The sequence below is a fragment of the Echeneis naucrates genome, chromosome 4, assembly GCF_900963305.1.
Source record: "Echeneis naucrates chromosome 4, fEcheNa1.1, whole genome shotgun sequence".
NCBI classification, from domain to species: domain Eukaryota; kingdom Metazoa; phylum Chordata; class Actinopteri; order Carangiformes; family Echeneidae; genus Echeneis; species Echeneis naucrates.
Genome location: NC_042514.1, coordinates 21,691,819 through 21,714,784, shown reverse-complemented (window position 1 = coordinate 21,714,784; position 22,966 = coordinate 21,691,819). Strand labels below are relative to the sequence as shown.

The following is a 22,966-nucleotide window of genomic DNA, read 5'->3' as shown; positions in this document are numbered from 1 at the left end:
CAGATGCAACCCAAATCTCCTGACCAAATCATAAATGCATAAATGAGTACTGGCAGTATTGAATTTCTTTTATTTGCATCACTGCAAATAAATACTTAGATTTTTCCAGGTTCGACACTTCCTATTTGTTTTTGTCTTTTTGCTCCAATGTTTTTTGTCCTTATCACATCCTCTGAGCTGTAACCTTCAACCAGCAGTGCTGACAATCAATAAAACTCACAGCTCCCACGTCCAAAAACCTTCCTGAAAGTATCAAGCGATATTTAAAGAATAGACTTCTTTGGACTCCACTTGCTGTCTGTCCTCTGTTTTTATTAAAGTCTTTTATGTGAATGTGTCTGATCTTAGTAACTGGTTCCCATGCTATCAGCCCCCCATGACACCCATTCCCCCTAATATCAGTTGTCCCACTGTGGTTTGACGATGGAACTCAGGAATTTGTCACCCAGAGCAAAATGCATTGCAATGTTTAGAATGAGACCCACAAAATGTGAAGGTGGTTTCTGAGGGGACCCACGTCCTGGATCTTATTAACTCGCTTATGGGAGGAACTTTGTGTGGCACTTTGCCATTTCCTCAGATAGTTGAGGTGGAAGATGATTCATTCATTCATCTACCTATCTATTTTGTAAGGACACAAGGAAGACAGAGAAACAACATTCACGGAGAAGGAGACCTTTTTCCTATTGCGGAGAAAGTAAGGACACTTGAGAAAGAAAGAGGTTGAGAGAAAATGGGGATATAAAAAATGTGAATATTTTTGTAAAAACACTTTTTTTTTTAAAGTTTGAAGCAAGGACTTGGTGATATTTGTGGTGAATTGAAGACACAATGTAAAGTGAGGACATACTAAAGTAGACAAAAAGAATATTTGGGGAAGTAGTTTTGAAAAAATGTTTGAATGTTGGAGGGCAGCAAAGTGAGGACATTTTGGAAAAAATCTATTTTGTAACATGTGGGCATTTGCAGTGGTGTAAGCTCAATTGGAGGAAAAATGACATATGATACGATATTTTTGAAAAAGAGGGACTTTTTTAGTGGATTGGGGGCATTTTTGAGACAGTGAGGATATTGCATCCATTCCTCCATTCCACCAAAGAGTTTCGGTCTGGAGTTGATGGTAGGTTCACATACTCAGAGAAGCAGCTCTGTGTTCAACAGTGGTTGTGGTTTCTATCTTGGCATTATTGGGGTTTGAGAGCTGATCACCAAGAAATCTTCCTTTGTTTAAATTCAGCTCATGACGTCTCTTAATCATTTACTCAGAGGGATTTCACCAATACTCAAAACAATGTTTAAAGACTTTCGCATTACGACAGATGTTTCAAAGGCAAAACAGCATCAGAGAGCTTTTACCAACTGGCTGCTACTTTCAATAAAAGCTTGTTTACAGGAACTGTTTTCCATTTCTCTTCAGAGTGCGTGACCTTTTGTTTCAGTCCACATTTGTGTTGCTTTTAACCTCCACTCACTCCGCTCATCCTAATAAAACTTGATTTTGAAAATAATCAAATCACGTTTTATGTAATTGTTTATGAAGAACATAAAAAGGCCCAACAAGGGAAGGTCATAAATTAGGGTAATTATTACCACTGTTTTTTTCATGCTTGGAACAATGAGTCATTATTACTTTGCATATCCACAAAGACGACACACTTGGATTTTAATGTGATTAACTGGCTGCGGTGCAGCTTTGTCATAAATTTCTGTACCCTGCTCTCAGTGGGAGCTTACCAGCACTGCCTGAATAAAAAAAATCCCACATTCATGACTCCTGTGCATTTTCTTCCCCCTCATAATGAAATCAGGTAATAAGGATGTGTTGAATGAGCTGAGCGAAGGCTTGTATGCAGCACAAGCGACTAGAAACTCCAGGGGGGAGGGGGCACTGTTGTTCACAACATATACCTATGCCAGAAACTGCTAATGGGCATTCTCTCCCTCTGCCTTTTGCTTGATTGAGTCCAGATGTGTGTGTGTTACACTCTGGGAAATGGTTGAGATGAGAGACGGCGCGGCTGCCAGAGCCACAATAAATTTGTGGAATGGCTAATGAATAAAACAACAGCGGCTTAAATGTGCCATAGCTAAAAATAATTTGATTAAGAATTCAATCCAGCGGCCAAATTGTTGGAGGCCATGCTGGAGACAGCTGTATCTTTATTTGAGCTCTGATGTACACGACCACATTTTCCCTGCTAATGAGCTTCTCCAAGACTTAGATCGAGATCTTTTTATGGGGATTTCTGGGCAAAGCTTGAGGCCTGATGAATCAGTTGTCATCACATGTGATTGCCTGTTTAAAAAGTCCCACACTTTCTTATTCTGTGTAGTCAGGTTCAGCCAGGGTCAGTCCAAAGTCAAAACACACCTCTGCCCAGCCAATAAGCTGTGAGGGTCTCCAGGCTCCTGCTGTTTTCATTAGTCAGAAATCTAAGGGAGAAGGAATAGGCCTTTTCTTGACTCAGGACCCGCGAAACCTGCAGCTCAGGAAATTAGTGGCTCGACAATTTGGGATATCCATATTGTCCATCTGAGAATAAGATGAGAAGATTAATCTGCATGTGTGCTGAGTGGAATCGCGATGTGGTTAGCCTAGCTTAGCACAAAGAATGTAAGCATGGCGTAACAACTGGCATGGCAGCTGGCAGCTCCTCCAAACTTATTCATGTTATATCTTGTTAGATTAATCTGTAGTAAGACTTGTGGTGGTATTAGTGATGGAAATATTTCTCAGTTATGTACAATCACTTTTCCCCTAAAAAGCACATTTTCACTGTGGAATTCTGGAACCTGCCTCTCAAACTACACAACAACTCTTATCGAGTCTCACACTGGACTGACAGCATGTGAGCAGCTCACTCTAGTGTCTCCCTCGAGCCAAGCATCCATCACAACGTCCTCCTTTCATCAACTACACAATAAATTCATGCAGCTTCACTTTGCACCTCAGAGTCATTTGCAAAAAAATAAGATATTGATTTATACAGAAAATGCAAAGATGATTTTTATATCTAATTTCATGTACAGAAACAAATTTAAGAGATTATAATGTGTGATCAATATTCAGCTGCTTAACTAGTTGCAAGATAGTTTTGAGTAACTGACCTCACCAAGCTGTTTCCTTGGCTCCGGTCAATCTCAGAAGCCACAATGATGATAATGGAGTCCATCTGTTAGAGTTCTTCCAGAGAGACTCTCATCTGTGATTGATGAGATGTCTCCATGTCCTGTCATGTCTCACTGTCTGAGTGTTTTATCTAACTCTTTTTTTTTTTTTTTTTTTTTTTTTTTATCTCAATTGGCACCAATAGGCCAAAGTCCCTGCAGCTCGGGCTCTGACCACAGGATGAGCTGGAGCCGCAGGATCCTGGACTCCTGGAAGCTGCCCAAAGAGCTCAGTGTTGCATACTACAAGGCCTGCACACCTGACAGGCTGCCAGGAGAAAGAGAGCCGGTGGGGGGTGGGCAGGTGAGACAGGGAAGCATTGTTTGGTCCAGTTTCAACTCCTTACAGGTGAGACTCCTCAGAGTCTGGAGCAAAGACCTCCGTTCAGATGAACCAAGAACACTCTCCAAGAACATTAAGAGAGCTTGACGTGAGGTTGGAAAGACACAGAGTGAACCAAGTCTAGAGGAAACAGTCATGATGATGGAGCTGAGGTGGAGTTGTTACTGTGAGGTGTCATGGGCCAAAGCCTCAGCAGGATGGAGTCACAACATCTGCAGCATTAAACTTCTCATCACCGAACACACTTTTGACTCAGAAGAAATAACTTCAAGAAATCTTCAGTGAAACTAACTTGTCAGCCAGAATTTAAGTGAAAATATATTTGAGAAAAAAAAATACAGTATGTTCAAACTTCTTTAGACCTGCCCTTCGTCTAGTGGCTGTTCTATAAATATAATGTCAGAATAAACACAACATTTTTTCACAGAAGTAATTTTATCACATCTGACATTGTCTGAGAAGATTTGTCTCACTAATGCAGTGCTTCTCAAAGTGTGGGGCAGTGTGGGAAATTTTCAATTTCATGTCTGTCTTACTGTAAATGCTTTTCTTTATTGACATTAAGATAATTCAATCTAAACAAAACACCCACACACAAACAAAGTAAAAATGAATGGCTAAAATGATTAATGAGCATTAGGAGACGGGGAGAAAAATGTAACCTGGAACTAAAGTGCAAAAACAGTGATTGACTTCAGGATGTTAATTGCAGCAGGCCAATATTTGCAGCAGGACAACAAGTTAGCAGGTAGTCGTGAGCCACGTGGATACATTTTGACGCGGAGCCAGCACCATCACATACACACAAGACAGACAGGCCAAGACAACCAAAAACCCAACCAATAAGAAAATGTGATGAGAGCTATCTTGGTCTAGGATTCACCGTTGCAGTTCAATAAAATGAAAGGTAATTTGTCAAGATTTTTGTTGGGGCGACGGGGTCAAGTGGGACTTGAAAATCCCCACTTGTTCAAAGTGGGGAATGGCGAAAAAAGAACCACTGCACTAACGTCACCACTACAACAAAAGGGTTAAAATGAAAGGGTTTTTCTTTTTGTTTACTAATTCCTGAATAAATAAATGAATAATATTAAATGTTTTCTTTCTGAAACTTGGAACTAATCCTTTTTTCTTTCACTTGAGGGTTTCTGTAGTCTAAATGTGCAAACACATGGATCATTCAACTTAATGTTCCACTCAATCATCATCTCTCATGTGCCATCACGCCATAAAATGTTTTCTTCCTCTTTGCAAATCCACAATAATCATCAGACCAGAACTTCCGTTCGACAGATTCAGGTTATAGCATCCAGTAAAACTGTCTTTAAAACAGGCAGGAGAAGAGGGTGAATGTTACAGAATAAAGAAAGACATTGATGAAGTTGGTGAAGGAACAGTTCAGGCAACCTGCAGAACAGAAAACAGTCTTTCTTCCAGCTTATTATGTTTATTATGAAAGTTACGAGCCTCTTATTGTTATGGCCCCATCATGTCTGAATCAAACTAAAAACATTGACTTAACAGAGACCCACTATAAACATAAATGAAGCTATTGTGTCTTTGTGTCAAACGCTAGTAAACTGCTTTGTACAAGGTTAAAGATAGCCAAGGGAAAATCAGGCTTTTAAACTTCTTTATGAATCTGATGAAAGGCTAAAAGGAGATATAGCGGAGCCACAGAGGGGCAGAAGGGTTTTTTAAAGGAATTATGGAGACACACTGAGAAAGTCAGAGACAGATGCTGAGGGTGAAAGATAAAGGAAAACGGTGTGGGTAATGTCAGGACGGCGTTTTGCACTGCAAACTGGCTGCAGATGGCAGGACGGGAGGTCAGGGTGGAAAATAAAAAAGAAATTCAGAACAGCAGCCGAGAGAGAGGAGGCACTATCGCCGGAATGAGGGAGGAAGACCAAGGGGTCGGCCTGGACTCTGTATTTCTAAACAACAATTAGAAGCTTCTCCAGCTCCCAGCTCCGAGCTGCGTTGATGACCTGACCCCTAATCATCCTCAATTTCATTCAGGCTCCAGCTCTCTGATGCATGTCTCCTCCAATTGGCTGTTTATTCTTCATGGTGCTTCCTGTTTGATTGAGCGCCACGGGGCTGTGTGTCTTTATGGATTGCAGGGAGGGCAAAGGGGATGTGCACACTTACTGCACGTGTTAAATCGTCCACCACCACAAGCAGTCAATCTTCTTTTCAAAACAAATTCAGCTCCCCAAGTCCCACTCATGCTGCAGAATGAGGTCAGAAGTATGTGGATGCCGTCGCCAATATGATGGCAATCAACAATAGTCATTAATAAAAAATCACTGATTTGTTTGTTCAACACATGATATCATTTCAGAGAAATCAGGTTAGTGCACGGCTTTAAACATGGCTATGGTTTTGAAATCCTCAAGAAGATGCATCAGATTTATGATTTTAAATCAAAAAAATGCTGTGTGCACATTACTGGCACATGTTGCGTTTGTCTTTGAGCCACTCTTCTGATTTGCTGACTGTCTTCTGAAATGGTTCTCTTCCTGTAAGAAACACAGAGGTTATAATGACCTCTTTGTTAGGTTTTGCTGCTGGCCAAAATTTCATGGTCATAGTAATGATTACAGGAGCAAAGATGGCTGTTTGTAGAGCAACAAAAGAGAGCTGTGTTTGTGACTGTGCTGTTATCACAGTAAACATGACAGCATAGATTGTTTAATGGCAATGGCAATTATTTTAACTCACATCACAATCTTTATTTAAACCAAACCAAGACATGTCAGTTATTACCAACCATGGCAATGCACTCAGAAGGACACCCAGCCAGTTCAGCCATGAGTGTAGTTTGGTGAATCTTAGTAGCAAATGAAAATGTTGGTGATCACTCTGTCAAATTTAGACTAAAATTTGCTGATATTTCAGAAAAAGAAACTTTACCCTCTAGTTTTTAATATTCACATCTGTACAATAACACACTGGATTCCTAACTCAACTTCCCATATTAAGAAACAATTAGGGCGGAGCTAGGCGTGTGACTGAGGGTGGTGACAGCTACACTGTGACATCACAAAGTCCCAGAAGTCCTGACGGCCAGTTTTGGCAATTCGTTTCTGAATATACAGCCTGCAAGCATTTCTCTGTGGACTTAGACCTTCATGATACTTTCACTGTATTAATATAGACCCATTCTGGAAAATGTGACAACCTAATGTAATGCCCACCTTTCCTTTGCATGTTTATTCTGCTGTTTTTGGACGGTAAATGTGCAACATGGCCCCACAAACATGTTGAGTATGAGTAAAAACTTTTTCACTCCTTCAACATGTGGAGAAACCCAAACCTTGACAGACCTGCTGTGACTCATTACAGTTGTTAAGCTGATTAGATAATTGACCTTCGGGGCTGGGTTTTGCAGTCACTGCCACAGTCAGCGAATTTGATCCAGAATCAGAAAGTGAATTGAATCAAGCAGCGGACTGTTTCCGCACAATTTGCATCATGTACAAAACAATTTGAAGTTTGAGTTTTGTTTATTTTGTGTGGCTCTTTTTCCAAATCACATATAATCTTACAACATTGTTCATCTTGCCTCAGTCAGGTGAGTTGCATAGCCTCATTTCAAACTACAGTGTACTGCAACTGTTATTTCACTTCAGAAGGGAAAAAAAAAAAACATACTTTTCTTTTGGAACGTTGCATGCTACGATACCCGATGCCCTGACACCTCAACTCACTGCAGCTTTTCAAAATCATGCTAATTGGCACAAGGTTGTCAGTTTGACAACACGTGACGCAAAGACTCACAACAAATAACATAAGGTTAGTGTCTCTCTTTTGCATCTGTTTATTTTGTTGACTCACACACAACATGGTGCAAATTATCAAACAAAGTACCACAAATACAAATAATTAATTTTTAACTTAAAAAGACACAAATCATTGAACTACAAGTGGGTTTATCACTTTCTGTGTCCCCTGGGAACACTTTCCTTGTGTTATGATGGCCACCATGGAAAATAATTGTCAGCATACTGTGAAAATTTTTAACCAAGCATTCTTTTAGGTAAATGAAATATTTAAGTATCCAAGTTGATGTTTGAAAGTTTGACCTAATTAATATTCTTGGTTATAAAACAGAAAAATACATTCAGGTTAATCAGTCATTGTAAACTAACTTCATGTTAATGTTGAAACTTTCTCCAGTTCTATGGAAATGCACTTTGACACACACGTGGACGACAGATCTGACATGTTGAACTTCTGAACTGAGCTCAGTCATCGTGTTAACCTTCGTCTCTACTATCAGTACCGTTCATTCCTACAGGGGATTTATACACTTCCCCCACCTCCAACCTCGATGTGCCTCCACAGGTCATCTCAGTAATGAGCCATGTGGTCCCCTCTGGCTCTCACTAATCAGGGATCCAAGGCTGTCCCATCCTCAGCCCAACACTGCAACAGCAGAGCATACACACTGAACCCAGACTGGTTCTCCCACTGCCATCTGGCCTCCATGCCTGGCCCTGTCTCCACTCTGCCAGCGATTTATGCCCTCCTGAGGTGTTTCGCCTTTTAACTTGCACATAATTGGCCCCCAGATGCAAAAAAGATGTGGAGGCTAGTTTTTATTGGTTGCCAAGCAGAGGTCATTGTTTTTGCATCACTCTGACTCCTCAGCACGGCCAAGGTTAAAAAGATACACTTCATGCCTGAGGACCAATTAAAAAAGGCCTCTGCAAAGTTATACATAAATGCAGGTAATGATGGCATATGGAGCGGAATGAAAGCAGTGTGTGGTGAATGACAATTAAGCTTGAAAAAACATGTAACGTAAACTACTCTTCAGTATACACTCATCCCTTCTCCTGTGCACACATCCCAACTCCACATCTAAGTCACCGGATGTGATACGCCTGTTGTCAATTTGCATCAGTTAGCAGGCAATATTCGCAAGAAATGAGCATGACATGACAGGAATGAGGACGTTTATAGCTTCCTTGGTAGCTGGAAAAGGTAGATTGAGGGTCTGACATCATTTCAAAGTTAAAACCCCAGCAGGTGATAAATGGTGAAACTTGCTCAAGGGTTGTGTTCACTATGACAATTACATGGTGAGAATACCTCAGCAGACTGCATACCTCCACCAAGGCTGAAGATTTTCTTCCACCAGATCCATTTTCAACTGGTTTGGCATCAAAAAATTCTTGCCTTATTCATGTAACATTCTTCCACCAAGTCTGGTGCAAATCAGTTCAATAATTCTTGCATATCCTACATTTAAGCAAACAAACAATCATAGGCAGAAAGATCTTTCATACTGATAAAAATGCAGTTCTCCTCTCTGAGAACTCACCAATATCTGATCAGTTCAATGGTGTCATTCATTCAGTTGGAGGCCAAATTGTCACATGCATTTCCCAGAGTTGTAAAACTATGTCTTACAATATGAGAAACAAATGTGCAATGCTCACTTTAGTGTTCCATCCTCTCTACATTACATGGAACATATAAATGTATGCCCTTGCTTAACATGCTGTGGTTTTGCTGGACTGAGTGCTCATTTAACAAGGAGTCTCAGGTTGTTCTTAATTGTAATGAGTACACAAACCATAATGCCCAGCACACCCAGCATAATGTGAAGCATATTTAGTGACAAAACAGTGCTTGTGAGTTTAATCACAAGCACAATATCTTTCTCCTTTTCCTACATTTGGGGGTTTGCCACAGTCAATGAGAACTTCCTGGCAGGTATTGAATAGAATTTTTGTATAAATTAACAACCAATGTGATTGTAAAACTGTCTGATTGGCTGTGGCTGATCTGAACTTTGGTGCTTAGTCAACACTGAAGTTGAGTCAATTTCATTTTTATTCTTTATTGCACAAAAACAAGACTGTTCATAAAGGGGGACAAATTAAAGAAGTAATGCTCTGACAACATGGTGTGTCTAAACCTCCAATTTGCAGTGTAGCCACTTAAATTTCGTGCTGTTTTCACATTAAGTTCTTTAATTAACGTCTGACCACTCTCGCCTACAGACAGCCCTCTAAAGATGCGAATGAAACTGAGAGAAATTTAAAAAGAATACAATAAATTATTTTAATAAGTTTGAGCCTTTGCAGTGCTCTTTTTTGGGGGGCGGTGGGGTAAAACTAGAATGGTATGAGAACCTCAAAAATATTCAAAATATTCAAAATTCAAAAAGAAAACAACTAGGAGGTGTATGGGGTGATAAAACAAAGAAAAAAAAGATTAGTTAAAAACTAGCGTAAAAAAGCGAGCCTGCTTTTAAAAACGTTGACTGTCCCTGCTGCCTGGAGGCCCTCCAGAGATAAGTGCCATAGAATGGGCAAAAAGTACCAAACTTATTCAAAATAAAGTCATGATTATTTATAAATATGGAAAATGACACAGAATAACTTCAAAAATATATGTAGTGACAAGACTATTTCCAAAAAAGAAAGATTTATTTATTTATTTGTTTTATTTTTATTTTTATTCAGGCAATGAGAGACGTCTTCCTTACAGGTCTTTTTTTGGGTCCTTGACGTGGCATTAATAAACAAAGATGGCGGTGGTGTTTCTAGCTTTATGGATTGTTTGTATATCTGTAGCTGTAAAATGAATAACATCATTTGTCAGTAGCCGGAGCAGTTCCTGACTGTCTCATGCTGTTGTCTTGTGTGTGTCGTTTTGGTTTTTAAACTGTAAAATGAGCGGCTGGGCTGGTTTTTCTGACGAAGAGCTCCGGAGGATGCAGCAAAAAGGTAACGCTGCTTACTGCTAACGTTAACCGGGAAAGTTAGCAACCGGTGCCGCTTCGGCTTTCGCAATTGTCGATATTCATCAACTGCTAGTTTCATTATGAATCAGTAATGATGTTATTTGTTTGCGATTTTAGACTCAGCGGGTCCAGCCGGCGGTCGGAGACCGGCTACGACCAACCGAAGTAGGCAGCAGTTACAGCGGGAGAGGGCCCTTCAGCTGGCCGCCAAGAAAAATGCCGGAGCCGGGTCTGTTGGCCTCCCACCGGAGCAGCAGCTCAGCAAGCAGCCGAAGGAAGAGCCTCTCCCCGCAGCTCCAGCAGAATCCGCGGCTGTCAGACTGGAAGTGCAGCCGAAGCAGAGTGAGGGGAAGCCAAGTGCGGAGGATCAAATTCTGAATATGAAAGAGCTGGAGAAACAAGAGGTGGAACTGTTAGTATGACTCTATTCTTCTTCACAGATCGTGACTCACGGTGCTGCCACGATTTAAGACTAATAGAAGTTGCTATTTCCCTCACTCCAGACGTTATCCCCCTTTCATATTTTCACTGTTAACGCGTACAGTCTTGGTCTATTATGTGTCAGTGGATATGATTCAGTGGTCTGGTCAGTTAGTATTACCACAGCAGAGAGGGGATCCATTATTAAAAGGTGGTGTCTCTCAGATTCCTGTGTAGGACCAGCAGCTGCGGTTTGTCCTTGTTTAGAGTTGTATGCATGTGTCAGAACCATAACAAGTGGTTTCAGCAGCAGCTGATGTGGTTTGCTCTGTTATTAGATTTAAACATAGGATTTCCTTCAGGGGACTCTGATCTAATCTTACTTGTCTTTCTAAGTTTTTATATATATATTTTTTATTTATTTATTTTTTTTGTGTAAAAACTCTACAGTGTAGGCCACTCGTTCTCACAAGGGCAGGTCATATATTTAGTTATTTATCACAAACAAACCTCAAGTTTCTGCTTCCCACTGGTCAACAGCAAACCAAAGTCTGAATTAACAAGGGTGTTATCTCTAATCTGTTATCTGTCTGTGTCTGATCAAGTTGTACAGTGAGATGCAAGCAAATCAAATAGGTGACAAGAATGCTCACATTGAAGCAGGAATACAATATTTTCCAAAATTTTGAGTCATTCAGGAATAATGATATGCAGACATCATTCATTGGGTTCTCAAACATTTTACGCGCAGCATATGTTGATCAGCATGTGTTGGACCACTGGATAAACATTTCCACCAATGTAGTAAATGATATCTGTAATATGAAATTGTTTTCACTGTCTTTAAAGCTGTTAGCTGTGTTTAATGTGTCGCTTCTTTCAAAATGCCACTGTAACTTTTTCTTGTTTTTGTCTTTTTTAAATTCTTTTCCTGTGTGACTACAGACGAGAAAAGACACGTCTGGAACAACTGCAGCAAGAGCAAAAAGAAATAGAAGAGAAGAATAAGCGTAAGAAAGCTCTGCTGGCAAAGACTATTGCTGAGAAGTAAGTACTGATGGCATGGTACCATGAGAAATGTTATTAAAATGGCATGTGGTAATGATGCCAAAACTGTCAAACTGACAAAGATTGAATAGCTGAAATGTATTTACATTAAATGTTGACGCCTCACAGATCAAAACAGACTCAGGCGGAGGCTGTGAAGCTGAAGAGAATCCAGAAGGAGTTGCAGGCCCTTGATGACATGGTGTCCAATGACATTGGCATCCTGAGAGGAAGGATAGAGCAAGCCAGCTGGGACTACACGGCTGCCAGGTAGAGACACAAAACAGGAAAGGTGTATTTTGTGGCCATGATGCTGACAGATAAACATTACTAAAGAAAAGCTGTGGACATGCTGATTCAGTTTAGGTCCAGTTTGCACCTGTCTCCCGTTGTAAGGCTATCATAGACCTTTTACAGCAGACATGCTTAGTAGTCACAGCTGTTAATGTAACCGTAATGGCTCTGATTTATTTAAATGTCCCAGAAAGATTTGACAACAGACCTTTCATAAGGCAAACTCGTTGACTTTTGTAATAGCAGGACACACATGGTTATGACAATGGATGGAACTTGTTTATCGTATCTATAATGAATGAGAGAGGCTTCCAATTTTGCTGTCGAACCATAAGCCTAATCCCTCTCTGTCTCTGATCTCCAATGAGACATTTTTTTGAAAGATGAAAACAGGCAAAACAAATAAAACAGTTTCAACCAATAACGTACAGTAGATTTACAGTAAATCTACACCCTTTAAATCCTAGAAACAGTGCCCCCTGCAGCCACGTTCAAGTACTCAACAATTGTTCCACAACACTGTATATCTCAGAACTGTCTGCAGCTTGACGTTGACACACACAATATTAATGCAGCACTAATTAATGCTGCTTTGTGATATTAATAGATTTTTATACAGCTCATTTGAAAACAGCAACTAAGCTCCAGTGCAGAGTCTGCAACTTATAACAGCCCATGTCCTCTCCTCAGAGTCAGTCTCTGTTTGACCTTGTCTTTGTGTAGCTGGGATTTCTCCCTGCAGCCTGTTGTGTGGTGAGATTAACTCCATGTCATGAACGCTACTCATTACAGATGTTTGTGTAACGGGAAGTCGATCCGACCTTCACACATTCATTCCATCGGACTCTGTTGATGGTTATGTTGATTTAATCAGTTGCTGAGATTTGTACTGAGCTAGAAAAGTTTGACATCATCTGGTTTGGTAGTACAGTGTTTCCAACAAAATGTGGTGTTTCTGTTCTTCACAAATTAAATGTTTGTGTGTGTGTGTGTGTCTGTCTGTCCGTCTGTGTGTGCGTGAGTGTGTCCTCAGCAGGGCTTAGCTTGAAAATATTCACTATAAGTGCCAACACAATATCTTCCAATCCTTTAGACACACATCTCCTTTTTGAGCCTCCTTTCAGTGATTGAAGCCAAAAATGTACAATTTCTTTTTTGATCGATCATTTTAAATAATATTCCGTTCAGGGATTCACTTCCAACTTCTGATCACTGATTCTCAGTGACGCAGTTCAGCCAGCACCAAACCAGAATCCAACTTCCAACGCCAACTGGGGCTGCAGCTGTTCGTTGTTACTAGAGTCTGGTCATTATATTTAAATTAATCGTTCAGAAAATACTGATAAATGTCCAGTAAAAAGATATATAGATAAATAAAAAATGAGAAAGTCCTTATTCCATTAGAAGAAGGAATTAGACAATGAATTAGACGACTCTCTCAACAAGTAATGAATTTTTGATCTGTTTATTCTGATAGACTAATCAGTTATTTGATCACACAGGGTCAGGACTCAGTCCTGCTCCTCAGCGGATTTGTTCTGTGTTTGCCATAAATGATCTCAGATAAATGAAATTATTTCACTTGTGCAGAGCTCTGACCTCATATGTACTCATAAGTGGTTTCACTTTGACATGAAGCAGATATGAGTAGATGAATACATTTTTTTTATCATTCACACAGTTTTTTTGGCCATAGTGCTTCTGAACACTGGCTTTATAACAACAAATATTCCAAAATGACATAAAACTCTCACAGACACAAAAAAGGAGACTGGGATCCTTTCACAGCATATACTTTTCTCAGTTTTTTTTCCCTCACATTTTGTCACAGGAAGCGTTACGAGAAGGCAGAAGCCGAGTATGTGGTGGCCAAGCTGGACTTGCACAAGAAGACGGAGGTGAAGGAGCAGCTGACGGAGCATCTCTTTGCCATCATCCAGCAGAATGAACTGCGTAAAGCTCACAAGCTTGAGGAGCTGATGCAGCAGCTGCAGCTCCAGGCCACGGAGGAGGAGCTGGAGAAGCAGAAGGAGAAAGAGGAGGACCAGGAGGTGAAGAGGAGAAGCTGTGCGGAGACCCATAAGGATTGGAAAGAGGGGAACAGCTCAGTGCAGAATCAGGAGGAAGGAGTGCAATCAACCAAAGACTGTAAGCTCACAGAGGAAGAGGGTTTGAAGGGAGTGGGCAGGGATGAAGTACCAAAGACTGAACAAGACTGTAAAACACTAGAAAATGGCGTTGGGGCTGAGGCTGTGGTTTCTTGATGCTCACAGAGGAGAGACAGTATTGTCTCACCTGTTGTATAAAATACTTGGACATTATCACCCAACATGAAACACTAAAACTGTCAGCTCTCACTCAACTCTCTCTGATCTATATGTTTCCTGTAAATCTACACCTTGGTAACACATCTGTGACTCCATCCAGCGTCCCGAACATTTACTGAGATTTGAGGCAACAAAAGAACTTTGTTTTGTCTCACTGGTAATTTTTTTTTTTTTATATTAAACTAAGGGCAGCATTTTTCTTGAACAATGACCAAGTGCTTTGATTCACGCAAACAGAATTACGAAATCCTGCTCAAGATGCAAAAAGCATATGTAGTGGAAAAGTAACTGAAATAGGTTGTCAGTTAACTTTTTTCCAGCTTCTTGCAAGAAGTTTCATTTCATCAAAAAAATCTAAAAAACAAAAAAGAAGCTAGTCAATTAGCCTGGCAGTAATGTCACCATCACCTTATCCTCAAAAAATGCTGGATGACATTCTGTTTGAAACACATCAGCATCTGCTAATTGCGATATAAATAATATAGAAAGATTGTGGTTATAGAAGGAGAGTTACATTTAACATAGGGCCTATTTTTGGCTTTTGAGATCGCAACACAGTTTGGTTCTGAACATAAATCCTGAGGTACAGTATGGCTCTGGATTCTGAGCTGTAAAAAAAAGAAAAGAAAAAAAAAAAGCCATCCAAAAATATATCCCTTTTTAAATTGCACTGAGTTTTCAAATTTAGTGCATTTATCATAAGTAGTTCTTAGGACAGATAGTCGGTCCGAGGTTGATCACATTTCCTGATTTATATCACTTTAGTGCCAATTTCAGAATTCATGCGAGGCTAGTGGTATTTCGACAGAGATTCACTTTTATTTATTTCTTTTATTACAAAAGGATTTTGTAAGAAGATTAGATATATATTTTTTAAGAAATAAAAAAGCTTTGTTTGGTATCTGTAGAGAGAGTCGCCTCAGCAGAATTGTGTTCAGCTGCAGGACAAATCTCAAGAAGATCTTGCTGCCATTATCCTGAACCGCTCTCTTTACATTCATACTACCACAGAGAGCTCTTCAAAACATGTGGTTTTACAACACATGTGAATTATTTCTCGGAGCAAAGATTCAAGTTTTTGATCATCTCTTCTCTCTTTTTTTTTTTTTTTTTTTTTTTGCCATGAAGGGAAAGATGGGTCAAAACTAGAAGTTAGTATTCATCATTCTCTCTTCTTCCTGAAGATGTTGTAGATGAACATGTTAGCTTGTGTTTCTCAAAAACAAATTCTGGTCTTGTCACTGCGTTGGAGGATCAGCGGGCCTCCTGAATGGTAAGCGGATATCTTTTAATGTATGTACAGATGCTCTCAGCTGCATGTGTTGTCCTCTCTCTGTGCACAGGAACAATATGTCAGGAATAATATATATATCTTTGAGTGTGTGTACGTGGAAATGTTTTATTGGTTTGAATGTTCAGCAGTAAATGAGTGATGTTGGGGTTTAATATTTTAAAACGTGATTGTTTTTAAACACTCCGTCATAATATTTTACAAAAATAAACTGCCAACGAGCAAATTTGTCCTCTTGTGTGTTTTCTCCTCACTGTTACATTTTAGAACTTACATGAGAAGTTATCTGCAGCACTGAAGCTGGAGGTGCTGGAAAGTGTTTCCAGCGGCGAGGAGATGCGGGGAAGGGGGGGGGGCTTTTTCATGTCATTTTTTAAAGTGCAGTAAGTGTTTCTGTAAACTGCTTTGAGATTTTACAGCGCTCAGGTCACATCTGGCCAGCTGAAAGGAGACGCCGTAAAAACAGCCTTTTTAATTAGTGGGGAGGCAGCAGCAGCAGCAGAGTGACCACCATCTATCCCCACCGAGACTCCCAAGGTCAACGTTTGAAGTCCGCAGCTCCCTTCAAGCTGCAAATACAGTCAGGTAAAGTTCATTACATCACTTCCACTGGTGGGACGTAACAAAGTACATTTACTGTCACACAGAAACACTGTCCTGTCTATGCAACCACATTTACAAAATTCTATTGAAAGATGACTAATTTTATGAGCTGAGGTATAGTTTAAGATTTATCTTCAACTGATTCCTGCTGTCGTACAAATAAGGACTGTAGGACGACAAATCTTCGTCCCATAAAGATATCAGATGTTAACTTGTCTATAATACAAATGCTGTAATACTAATGCTAATTTAGACTCCTGCTTTGAAAAAAAAGTTTAATATTTGAGGGTTTATTATTAGAATACAACATAAGAAAAATAATCTAACCAGTAACCAAAAATATATATTTGAATGGAACTGCAACAATTATCAAGGCGCATTTTCTATTTTTATAGGTGCTGGTTAGATGGAAGATTTAAAGTAAAGTCACAGAGAATTTCTTCCGATATCGATACATTTCTCTCTTGATACAAAGATTATAACATTAATAGTAAAATAATTGAACAATTGAACGAGCTGTTTTTTTTTTGTTTTGTTTTGTTTTGTTTTTTCAGTTTTCAATTTTTCAGTTTTGCCAGTATTTATTCCCTTCCCATGGTTTATTTCACTGCTGCAGTTTAAAATGGAAATAACAATTGTCACGATCTATTGAGATACCTACTCAGAGGGGGTAGGTGGTGTCTTTGATTAAGACAAAGAATGAGAAGATTCAGGTTGCGGAGATTAAAGCATCCAACTGAGCCTCAATATGCAGAAAGCGCTCCCACTTGGAAATACGTGTGTGTGTGTTGGGCCGGACTTCAGAGAGAGCAGGGTTTATAAAGTAAAGTGTGATTTATGTGGCGCTGGCGTCCCCCGACAGGTCGAGAGAGACCCTGAAACCCGAGGAATCCGAAAGCCAAAGAGAAGAAAGAAAATCCCCCCAAAAATCCAAATCGAGTCTTCCCCAAACGCTGAGCCGCAGTTTCAAAAAAGGCACCAGTGAGAATCAGTCAGTTTTTTTTATTGCTACTATTATTTTGTTGTTGTTTGTTTGTTTGCTTTAAATCTTCTCAGGGTCTTATATTTGGCTCCCGCCGTCCTCTCGCTTTAAAATTTATTTCTGCAGTTGTCATTGAATCCAGATAAATTCATCTACAGACCGACTGACCAAACTCTGATTTAAAGCTTCACTTTTGTCCCCGAATTCATTTCCAAAAATAACCACCTGATTTACCCAGAATATATTTAATTAGAAAATTAGAGCCTTTCACTAAAAGGCCCGTGCCATGAATCTGAACCAAAACCCAAAGAGAGAAAAAATCTAATGAACGCATCTGGTTCTTGGTACTGACTTCTGGGTCCTGGTCCTGGTCTGATCAGCTGCACCGCCTACTCTGAGTTGGTAGGAATAATGAGATTCAGCGGCTGAATTAATTTCACACCGCCAATTGTTCTGTAAACTCCTTTTAATCAGTAGCAGATTGGCTGCTTTTTTTTTTACACCACAGATCGTTTACAGTTACAACAGTGCAGCTTGTTAGCCGCCTGCAACAATAGAAACACAAGCAGTCGTAAAACACAAAGCGGACACACACAGTTCATATATAAGTCGAGCTGTTCACTCACCACAATTACTGTATTTACATTCATGTGACGGCTGAGTCACTGAGCTGAGGACCAATCAGAGCTCACATTACTGCTGCCTGTGAATAACTGCACCAACTCTGGACATCCTCAATGTATATTATCCACCCATTAAAACAAAAAACAACAACATTAACAGTGAAAGACAGGGCATTTCAAACTTCAGAGTTTTTGGTTTGAAGTAGCTAATTTACTCTTTAAAAAAATATTAAATATTAATATTAAAATGAAAGGAAAGCATTTGATTTATTTTGAGATAAATTTTGGATGTTCGTAAAACAATAAGATAAAGGAGGAAAATGTTGTTTTTGGAATCGCAGGATTTTTTTTTATTCAATTCAGCTTTATTGTTCCTGCACAAAAACCAGCTGAATATTAAACGCAATAAATAAAGCATGTTAATAAATAATACCAATGCAGTTATATTCATTCTGTATTGTTCCACACGAGAGGCTCTCTGTTATAAATGTGGAGCTATAATCATTTATAAAGGGCCTTCAGACTTGCATGAACCGTCTTTAACATCTGCACTTTTTCCTCATCAACTGTTTTCAGTCCGGGTTCGTGAGAGACCTGCACGGACCGGGTCGGTGCGGGCGGGCAGAAATCCCCGTTGGTGGGGCGCAGGAGTGTCTGCGACATATGTTTCCCTACACAGGATGCAAAGAGTCAACAAGGAGACTGTCTACATTCAGTAGGGGAATTAAAACAGGATAGGGGCCAAAGAGCCACTCCAATCAGGACCAGGGGCCACCGGACACCCGGCACCACCACCACCACAATCATCATCATCATCATTCTCCTCCTCAACCCGGGGCCAGGCCTGCTCCGCGACTGAGCTGCTGCAGAGTCAGCATGAAGAGACACGAGGAGCAGCACAGATACCGAAGTTAATCTGCATCATGCACAATTTTACCATTTACCACCAAAATTGTATTATTGTAGACATTTTTTTATCGTTGTTACTGGTGCATTTGCATCATTTCAATGTTGAACCAACATTTTTGGGAAATTTAAACCACAGAAAAGCCTCTTATTTTATAAACTCGTCATTTATTTATTATTATTATTATTATATTTTTTTTAATCTGGAGAATAGCTACAGGTAAATGTAGAAAGTAAGTTAGAGTAAATACATGATGTGTGTGTGGACATGCTGTCTCCGTCTTCAGGGACAGCTACGCAGTTCAGTTTAACTGTAAAGTATCCTTACCCAAATGAATGAATGAATCTGTAAATGTCACTCGTTCTCACCTACCAGCTCACGACTTCTTCTCTTTCACACTCCATCCTCACCTCAGAGGGTCAGCAGGTCTGTGGATTCAGAGTCCAGGCTGCCACCCACCATCACGCCACGGTGACCAGACTCCTGAGTACAAACTAGCTCGGGCCCAAATGACTTGAAACTAAAGGGAAGTTTCATGATTCTGTGATCATGTTCCACACGTGCAAAAACCAGTTTAGTTTAGTTTAGAAGTTCTGTGTTCATTCATGTTCATTGCTGCAGTGCAGTTTAAGACTAATTCAGAGTCTTTAAGATTCACCTAATGCACCCAGACACCTGCTTGACAGTCTGTGACTCTGATGAGACATTTGGTACCTTCAATAAACTATAGTTTGTTTGTTTTTTTAATGTATGGATAAAATACAGTCAAGTGCATTTTGTTACAGATAAAACAACACAAGTCTGCCTCTAAGAAAAGTTTTAAGGATAAAACTGAATTTGACAGAAACTCTTGCACACAGGATTTCACTGAACTTACTCCTACTAATCTACAGCCCAGTTTATTTTATCCATACTATGACGAACTATGCACATTCATTGGTGCAAACCTAAATCATATTAACCTGGGATGAGAAAAATCACATTCTCTAGATTTCTGCATGTCTCATAGGTGTGTAAGTAAGTTTTACTTCCAGCAGAAAAATGTATTTAGGAGTTGTAGGCTGTAAAAATGAGCTTGGGACACTTTGACACAACTCCATTCATGATAGATGAATGGAGCTACAGCAGATTTTATCCAGGCAAGGAATGGCGTTGTCCGTTGTTGATTGGAATATTTAGCATATTAACGGAGCAGGCTCCCATGACCTTCTGGTGCGTTTGAATGCATGTCCATCAGTCCTGACTTTTTTCTTGTTAAGGTACTTTTTGAAAGACGATTTTAACCTTTATTTCAGTGTAGAAACATACAGATGATACTTGTAGTGAGGGAAGGAATCAAATCACATTTTCGTATCTCACGCTTTAGGGATTTTGCGAACCTCTGACATTATCTTTTCATATGCACAAACAGTGTGATTGATATGTTTGTAAAGTGCTCCACCTCTGTTAATAAGTATAAATGGAGAAATCAAAGCATAAATTTAGTTACATTTGTTAAAAGTAGTTTATCTTTCTGTAGATAATTAAAATTTGATATCAGCTCTTTGTCCAAAAGTTTACAAAGGTTTACAAATCAAAGCACAAAGATGCATATCTGGTAAATTTCCCAGAAAACTGAAACTGAAGCCATCAACCTAATGTGGATATTCCGCTTCTTCTGCAGCCTCTTGCCTCCAACGTGCAGCCCTGCATGAAGGAGTTTTCCTCCCAGACATCCAGAGATGTTTGGACGTTTCCATTCGCCACAGACAAACTGCAGCAGCCAGAGCAAACAGGCCACTTTCACATCGAGCTCTGAACAAAGAGCAGGGGGCCCTGGAGGAGAAGACTACGAGTCTGAGACACAGGGAGGCCTTTTTTTTTTCTTTTCTTCCCCCTCTTTCTTTTTTGCCCTAGCTGGCAGCGGAATGGACTTGTAGGCAGGAAAAGAGAATCTGGGGGGAAAACTAATGATGAAAAAGTCTACTCTATCCCTGTGCCTTCATTAAATACATGGAAAGAACGAGAGAGGCACATCTGGATTCAATCCGCGTCCCTTTGATGGCATCAAGTGTTCTTTTCCCAGATCAGGGGGCTGGAAGCTACGGGATGTCTATGGCAGCTCGGAGCCCAGAGCCGACTCCTGCCATCTGAACACATGACCCCTTTACCCCCACCCTCCTCATCACCTCCGTCGTCCAACTGCCTTTATTTCTTCACCCCAACCAAACTAACCAACACTTCAGCACCAACAGAGGTGGTTCCATGCAGTCTTTCTCCTGTTTTTGACTTCAGAGGGAAATATTTTTAATTTATTCTGCATGTGACACCTGGAAGGTCACTTACCACAAAATTAGAATTTAAACACAAACATTTCTGGTTTTTGACCCGTTAAAGTGAAGTCAGGTCATCTGGTGACCGTTCATCATCAGAAGCTCGTCTTGTTTCAGTCATGAGCACTTTGACTTTCTGCCTCACCTGAAGCATATAAACGCCTGAAGAGGCTGACGTATCATTTCAGAGTGATCTTCTAAACTTTATGCTTTCTTTTTTTTTGTTTCTATCCCCTTTTTCAATGGAACGACACCAGGACTGAACCAGGAAAGTACTGCCGATGCCATAATTTACATAAACTTTACTCTGAAAAACTGAATGTTAGTTCCTCTATCACACTGCTGTTTCACCTCCTCTGATGCAATCAGGCCTTTCAGAGACAGTTGTGGCATCCGAACACTCTTCTGATTGGCTGAACGTTATTGTAAAGTACCTGAGAGTCACACACCTGCTGCCGATGTTGTGTCAGTGCACTGTCAGTTATTAGTGCACTTCAGATCAGACCAGTCAACTTCATATGAGCAATAAATTAGGTGTTGCCAAAACAAGGGGTGAAAATGGGCTTTCAAAAATCCCAGCTTGAGCGACAGCTTTCACATGTCAAATATTGCTTGTACAAAAATGTCAATTAGTGTTTCCTGCAATGCTGCGACCATATAAAATAAAACGAACTGCAGTGGGAGAGTCAACTGGAAACAAGTGAAGGATCTCAGATGTGTGATTAATGTGAACTGCAGATTGTAATTATGTGTTTATGTGTAATACCAGGAACACTCTGCTGAATGATATGACTTTAATTTATGGTTAGACTACATAGAGTGAGTGGACAACATCCATCAATCAGTCAGACCTTATTTGTAAAGCACACACTTCACAAAATAAAAGCAGTAGAAATGAGGAATGGAGAGCAAAGATAATGATAAAGTGATAAAATAATCAAATACTGAAAGAGGAGATGTTTGTAAGTGAGTGAAACCAGAAACAAAGTAGCAGATATAAAACGATATTAAAAGTCAAACAATCCGGAAAAGAAATGTTATATCCTCTTAAACTGTAGAAGTGGATCAAATAAATAAAACTGCTTTAGAAGAAATTACTTTTAAAAATATCAACATATTGTCAGTTCCAAGGTTTGGACCTCTTCATAATAATCTGGGACTTGGTTCTGAATTTGGGGATGATTTAAAGGTCATAATCAGACAGGTCTCGATGGTTCCTACTGTAGGACAAAAGCAAATCTGAAAAACATTCAGGACCAAGAGCGGTATAGTGCAAGGACCTCCAGTTAAAATACAAATTGGATCCATACCTTTACCTCCATTTGCTCATTCAAAATTTTCTAAGACATTGCATTGAAATATCAAACGTCAAATTTAAACTGAAATATTCCTCCAAAAAAGGCAATTTTCGAGAAATGGTGACAGTTGGAAACCTAAGGGGCCCCTGGGGGAGGGGGGAACTCCAAAGCTTAGTTTACTTAAACTTACTAATTACAGTTTTTATTAGATTTGAAACTACTGACAGAGTCTCTTCATGAGGAGACTCCGTGGAAACACTGACTGGCATGTCATGGTTGATTAAAGTAGTGGGAGACCACAGGACAGTTACAGTGGGTTTATCTATACACATGAGTGATAACAGAGTGTGTGTCCCTGCTCCCCTCTCACTCACACCCCTGAGGTTGTAAAGTATTGTTTTGCTTTGTTTTTGCCACCAGCCGGAGCTGGGTGTTGGTGTTGGTCGTGGTGCTGATGGTACTGTTTCTTTTGGGGGGTGAGGGGTGGCAGCTCGCGGTGGGGGCCTCAGAAACGTTGACACAGTATAAAGGCATTGCCACGTAATTACGGGGCTCCTATTAGCACACACACACACACACACACAC

At 40.0% G+C, this 22,966-nt stretch overlaps 1 protein-coding gene across 1 annotated transcript; it reads left to right on the top strand.

Moving 5' to 3' along the window:
- The first annotated feature begins 10,068 nt into the window (after positions 1 to 10,068).
- Positions 10,069 to 15,052, top strand: gorab (golgin, rab6-interacting). The gene is made up of 5 exons (XM_029500440.1): positions 10,069 to 10,260; positions 10,395 to 10,689; positions 11,643 to 11,744; positions 11,874 to 12,014; positions 13,870 to 15,052. The coding sequence occupies exons 1-5, from the start codon at positions 10,206 to 10,208 to the stop codon at positions 14,300 to 14,302; spliced, it is 1,026 nt and encodes a 341-aa protein (XP_029356300.1). The 5' UTR covers positions 10,069 to 10,205; the 3' UTR covers positions 14,303 to 15,052.
- Positions 15,053 to 22,966: the final 7,914 nt, after the last annotated feature.

What these genes read in the sequence shown, in the direction of transcription:
- gorab (XM_029500440.1), top strand. Translation starts at nt 10,206, where the DNA reads ATGAGCGGCTGGGCTGGTTTTTCTGACGAAGAGCTCCGGAGGATGCAG. An exon ending in GAGAAACAAGAGGTGGAACT is followed by an intron (nt 10,690 to 11,642) that starts GTTAGTATGACT and finishes GTGTGACTACAG; the next exon opens with ACGAGAAAAGACACGTCTGG. An exon ending in GCAAAGACTATTGCTGAGAA is followed by an intron (nt 11,745 to 11,873) that starts GTAAGTACTGAT and finishes GACGCCTCACAG; the next exon opens with ATCAAAACAGACTCAGGCGG.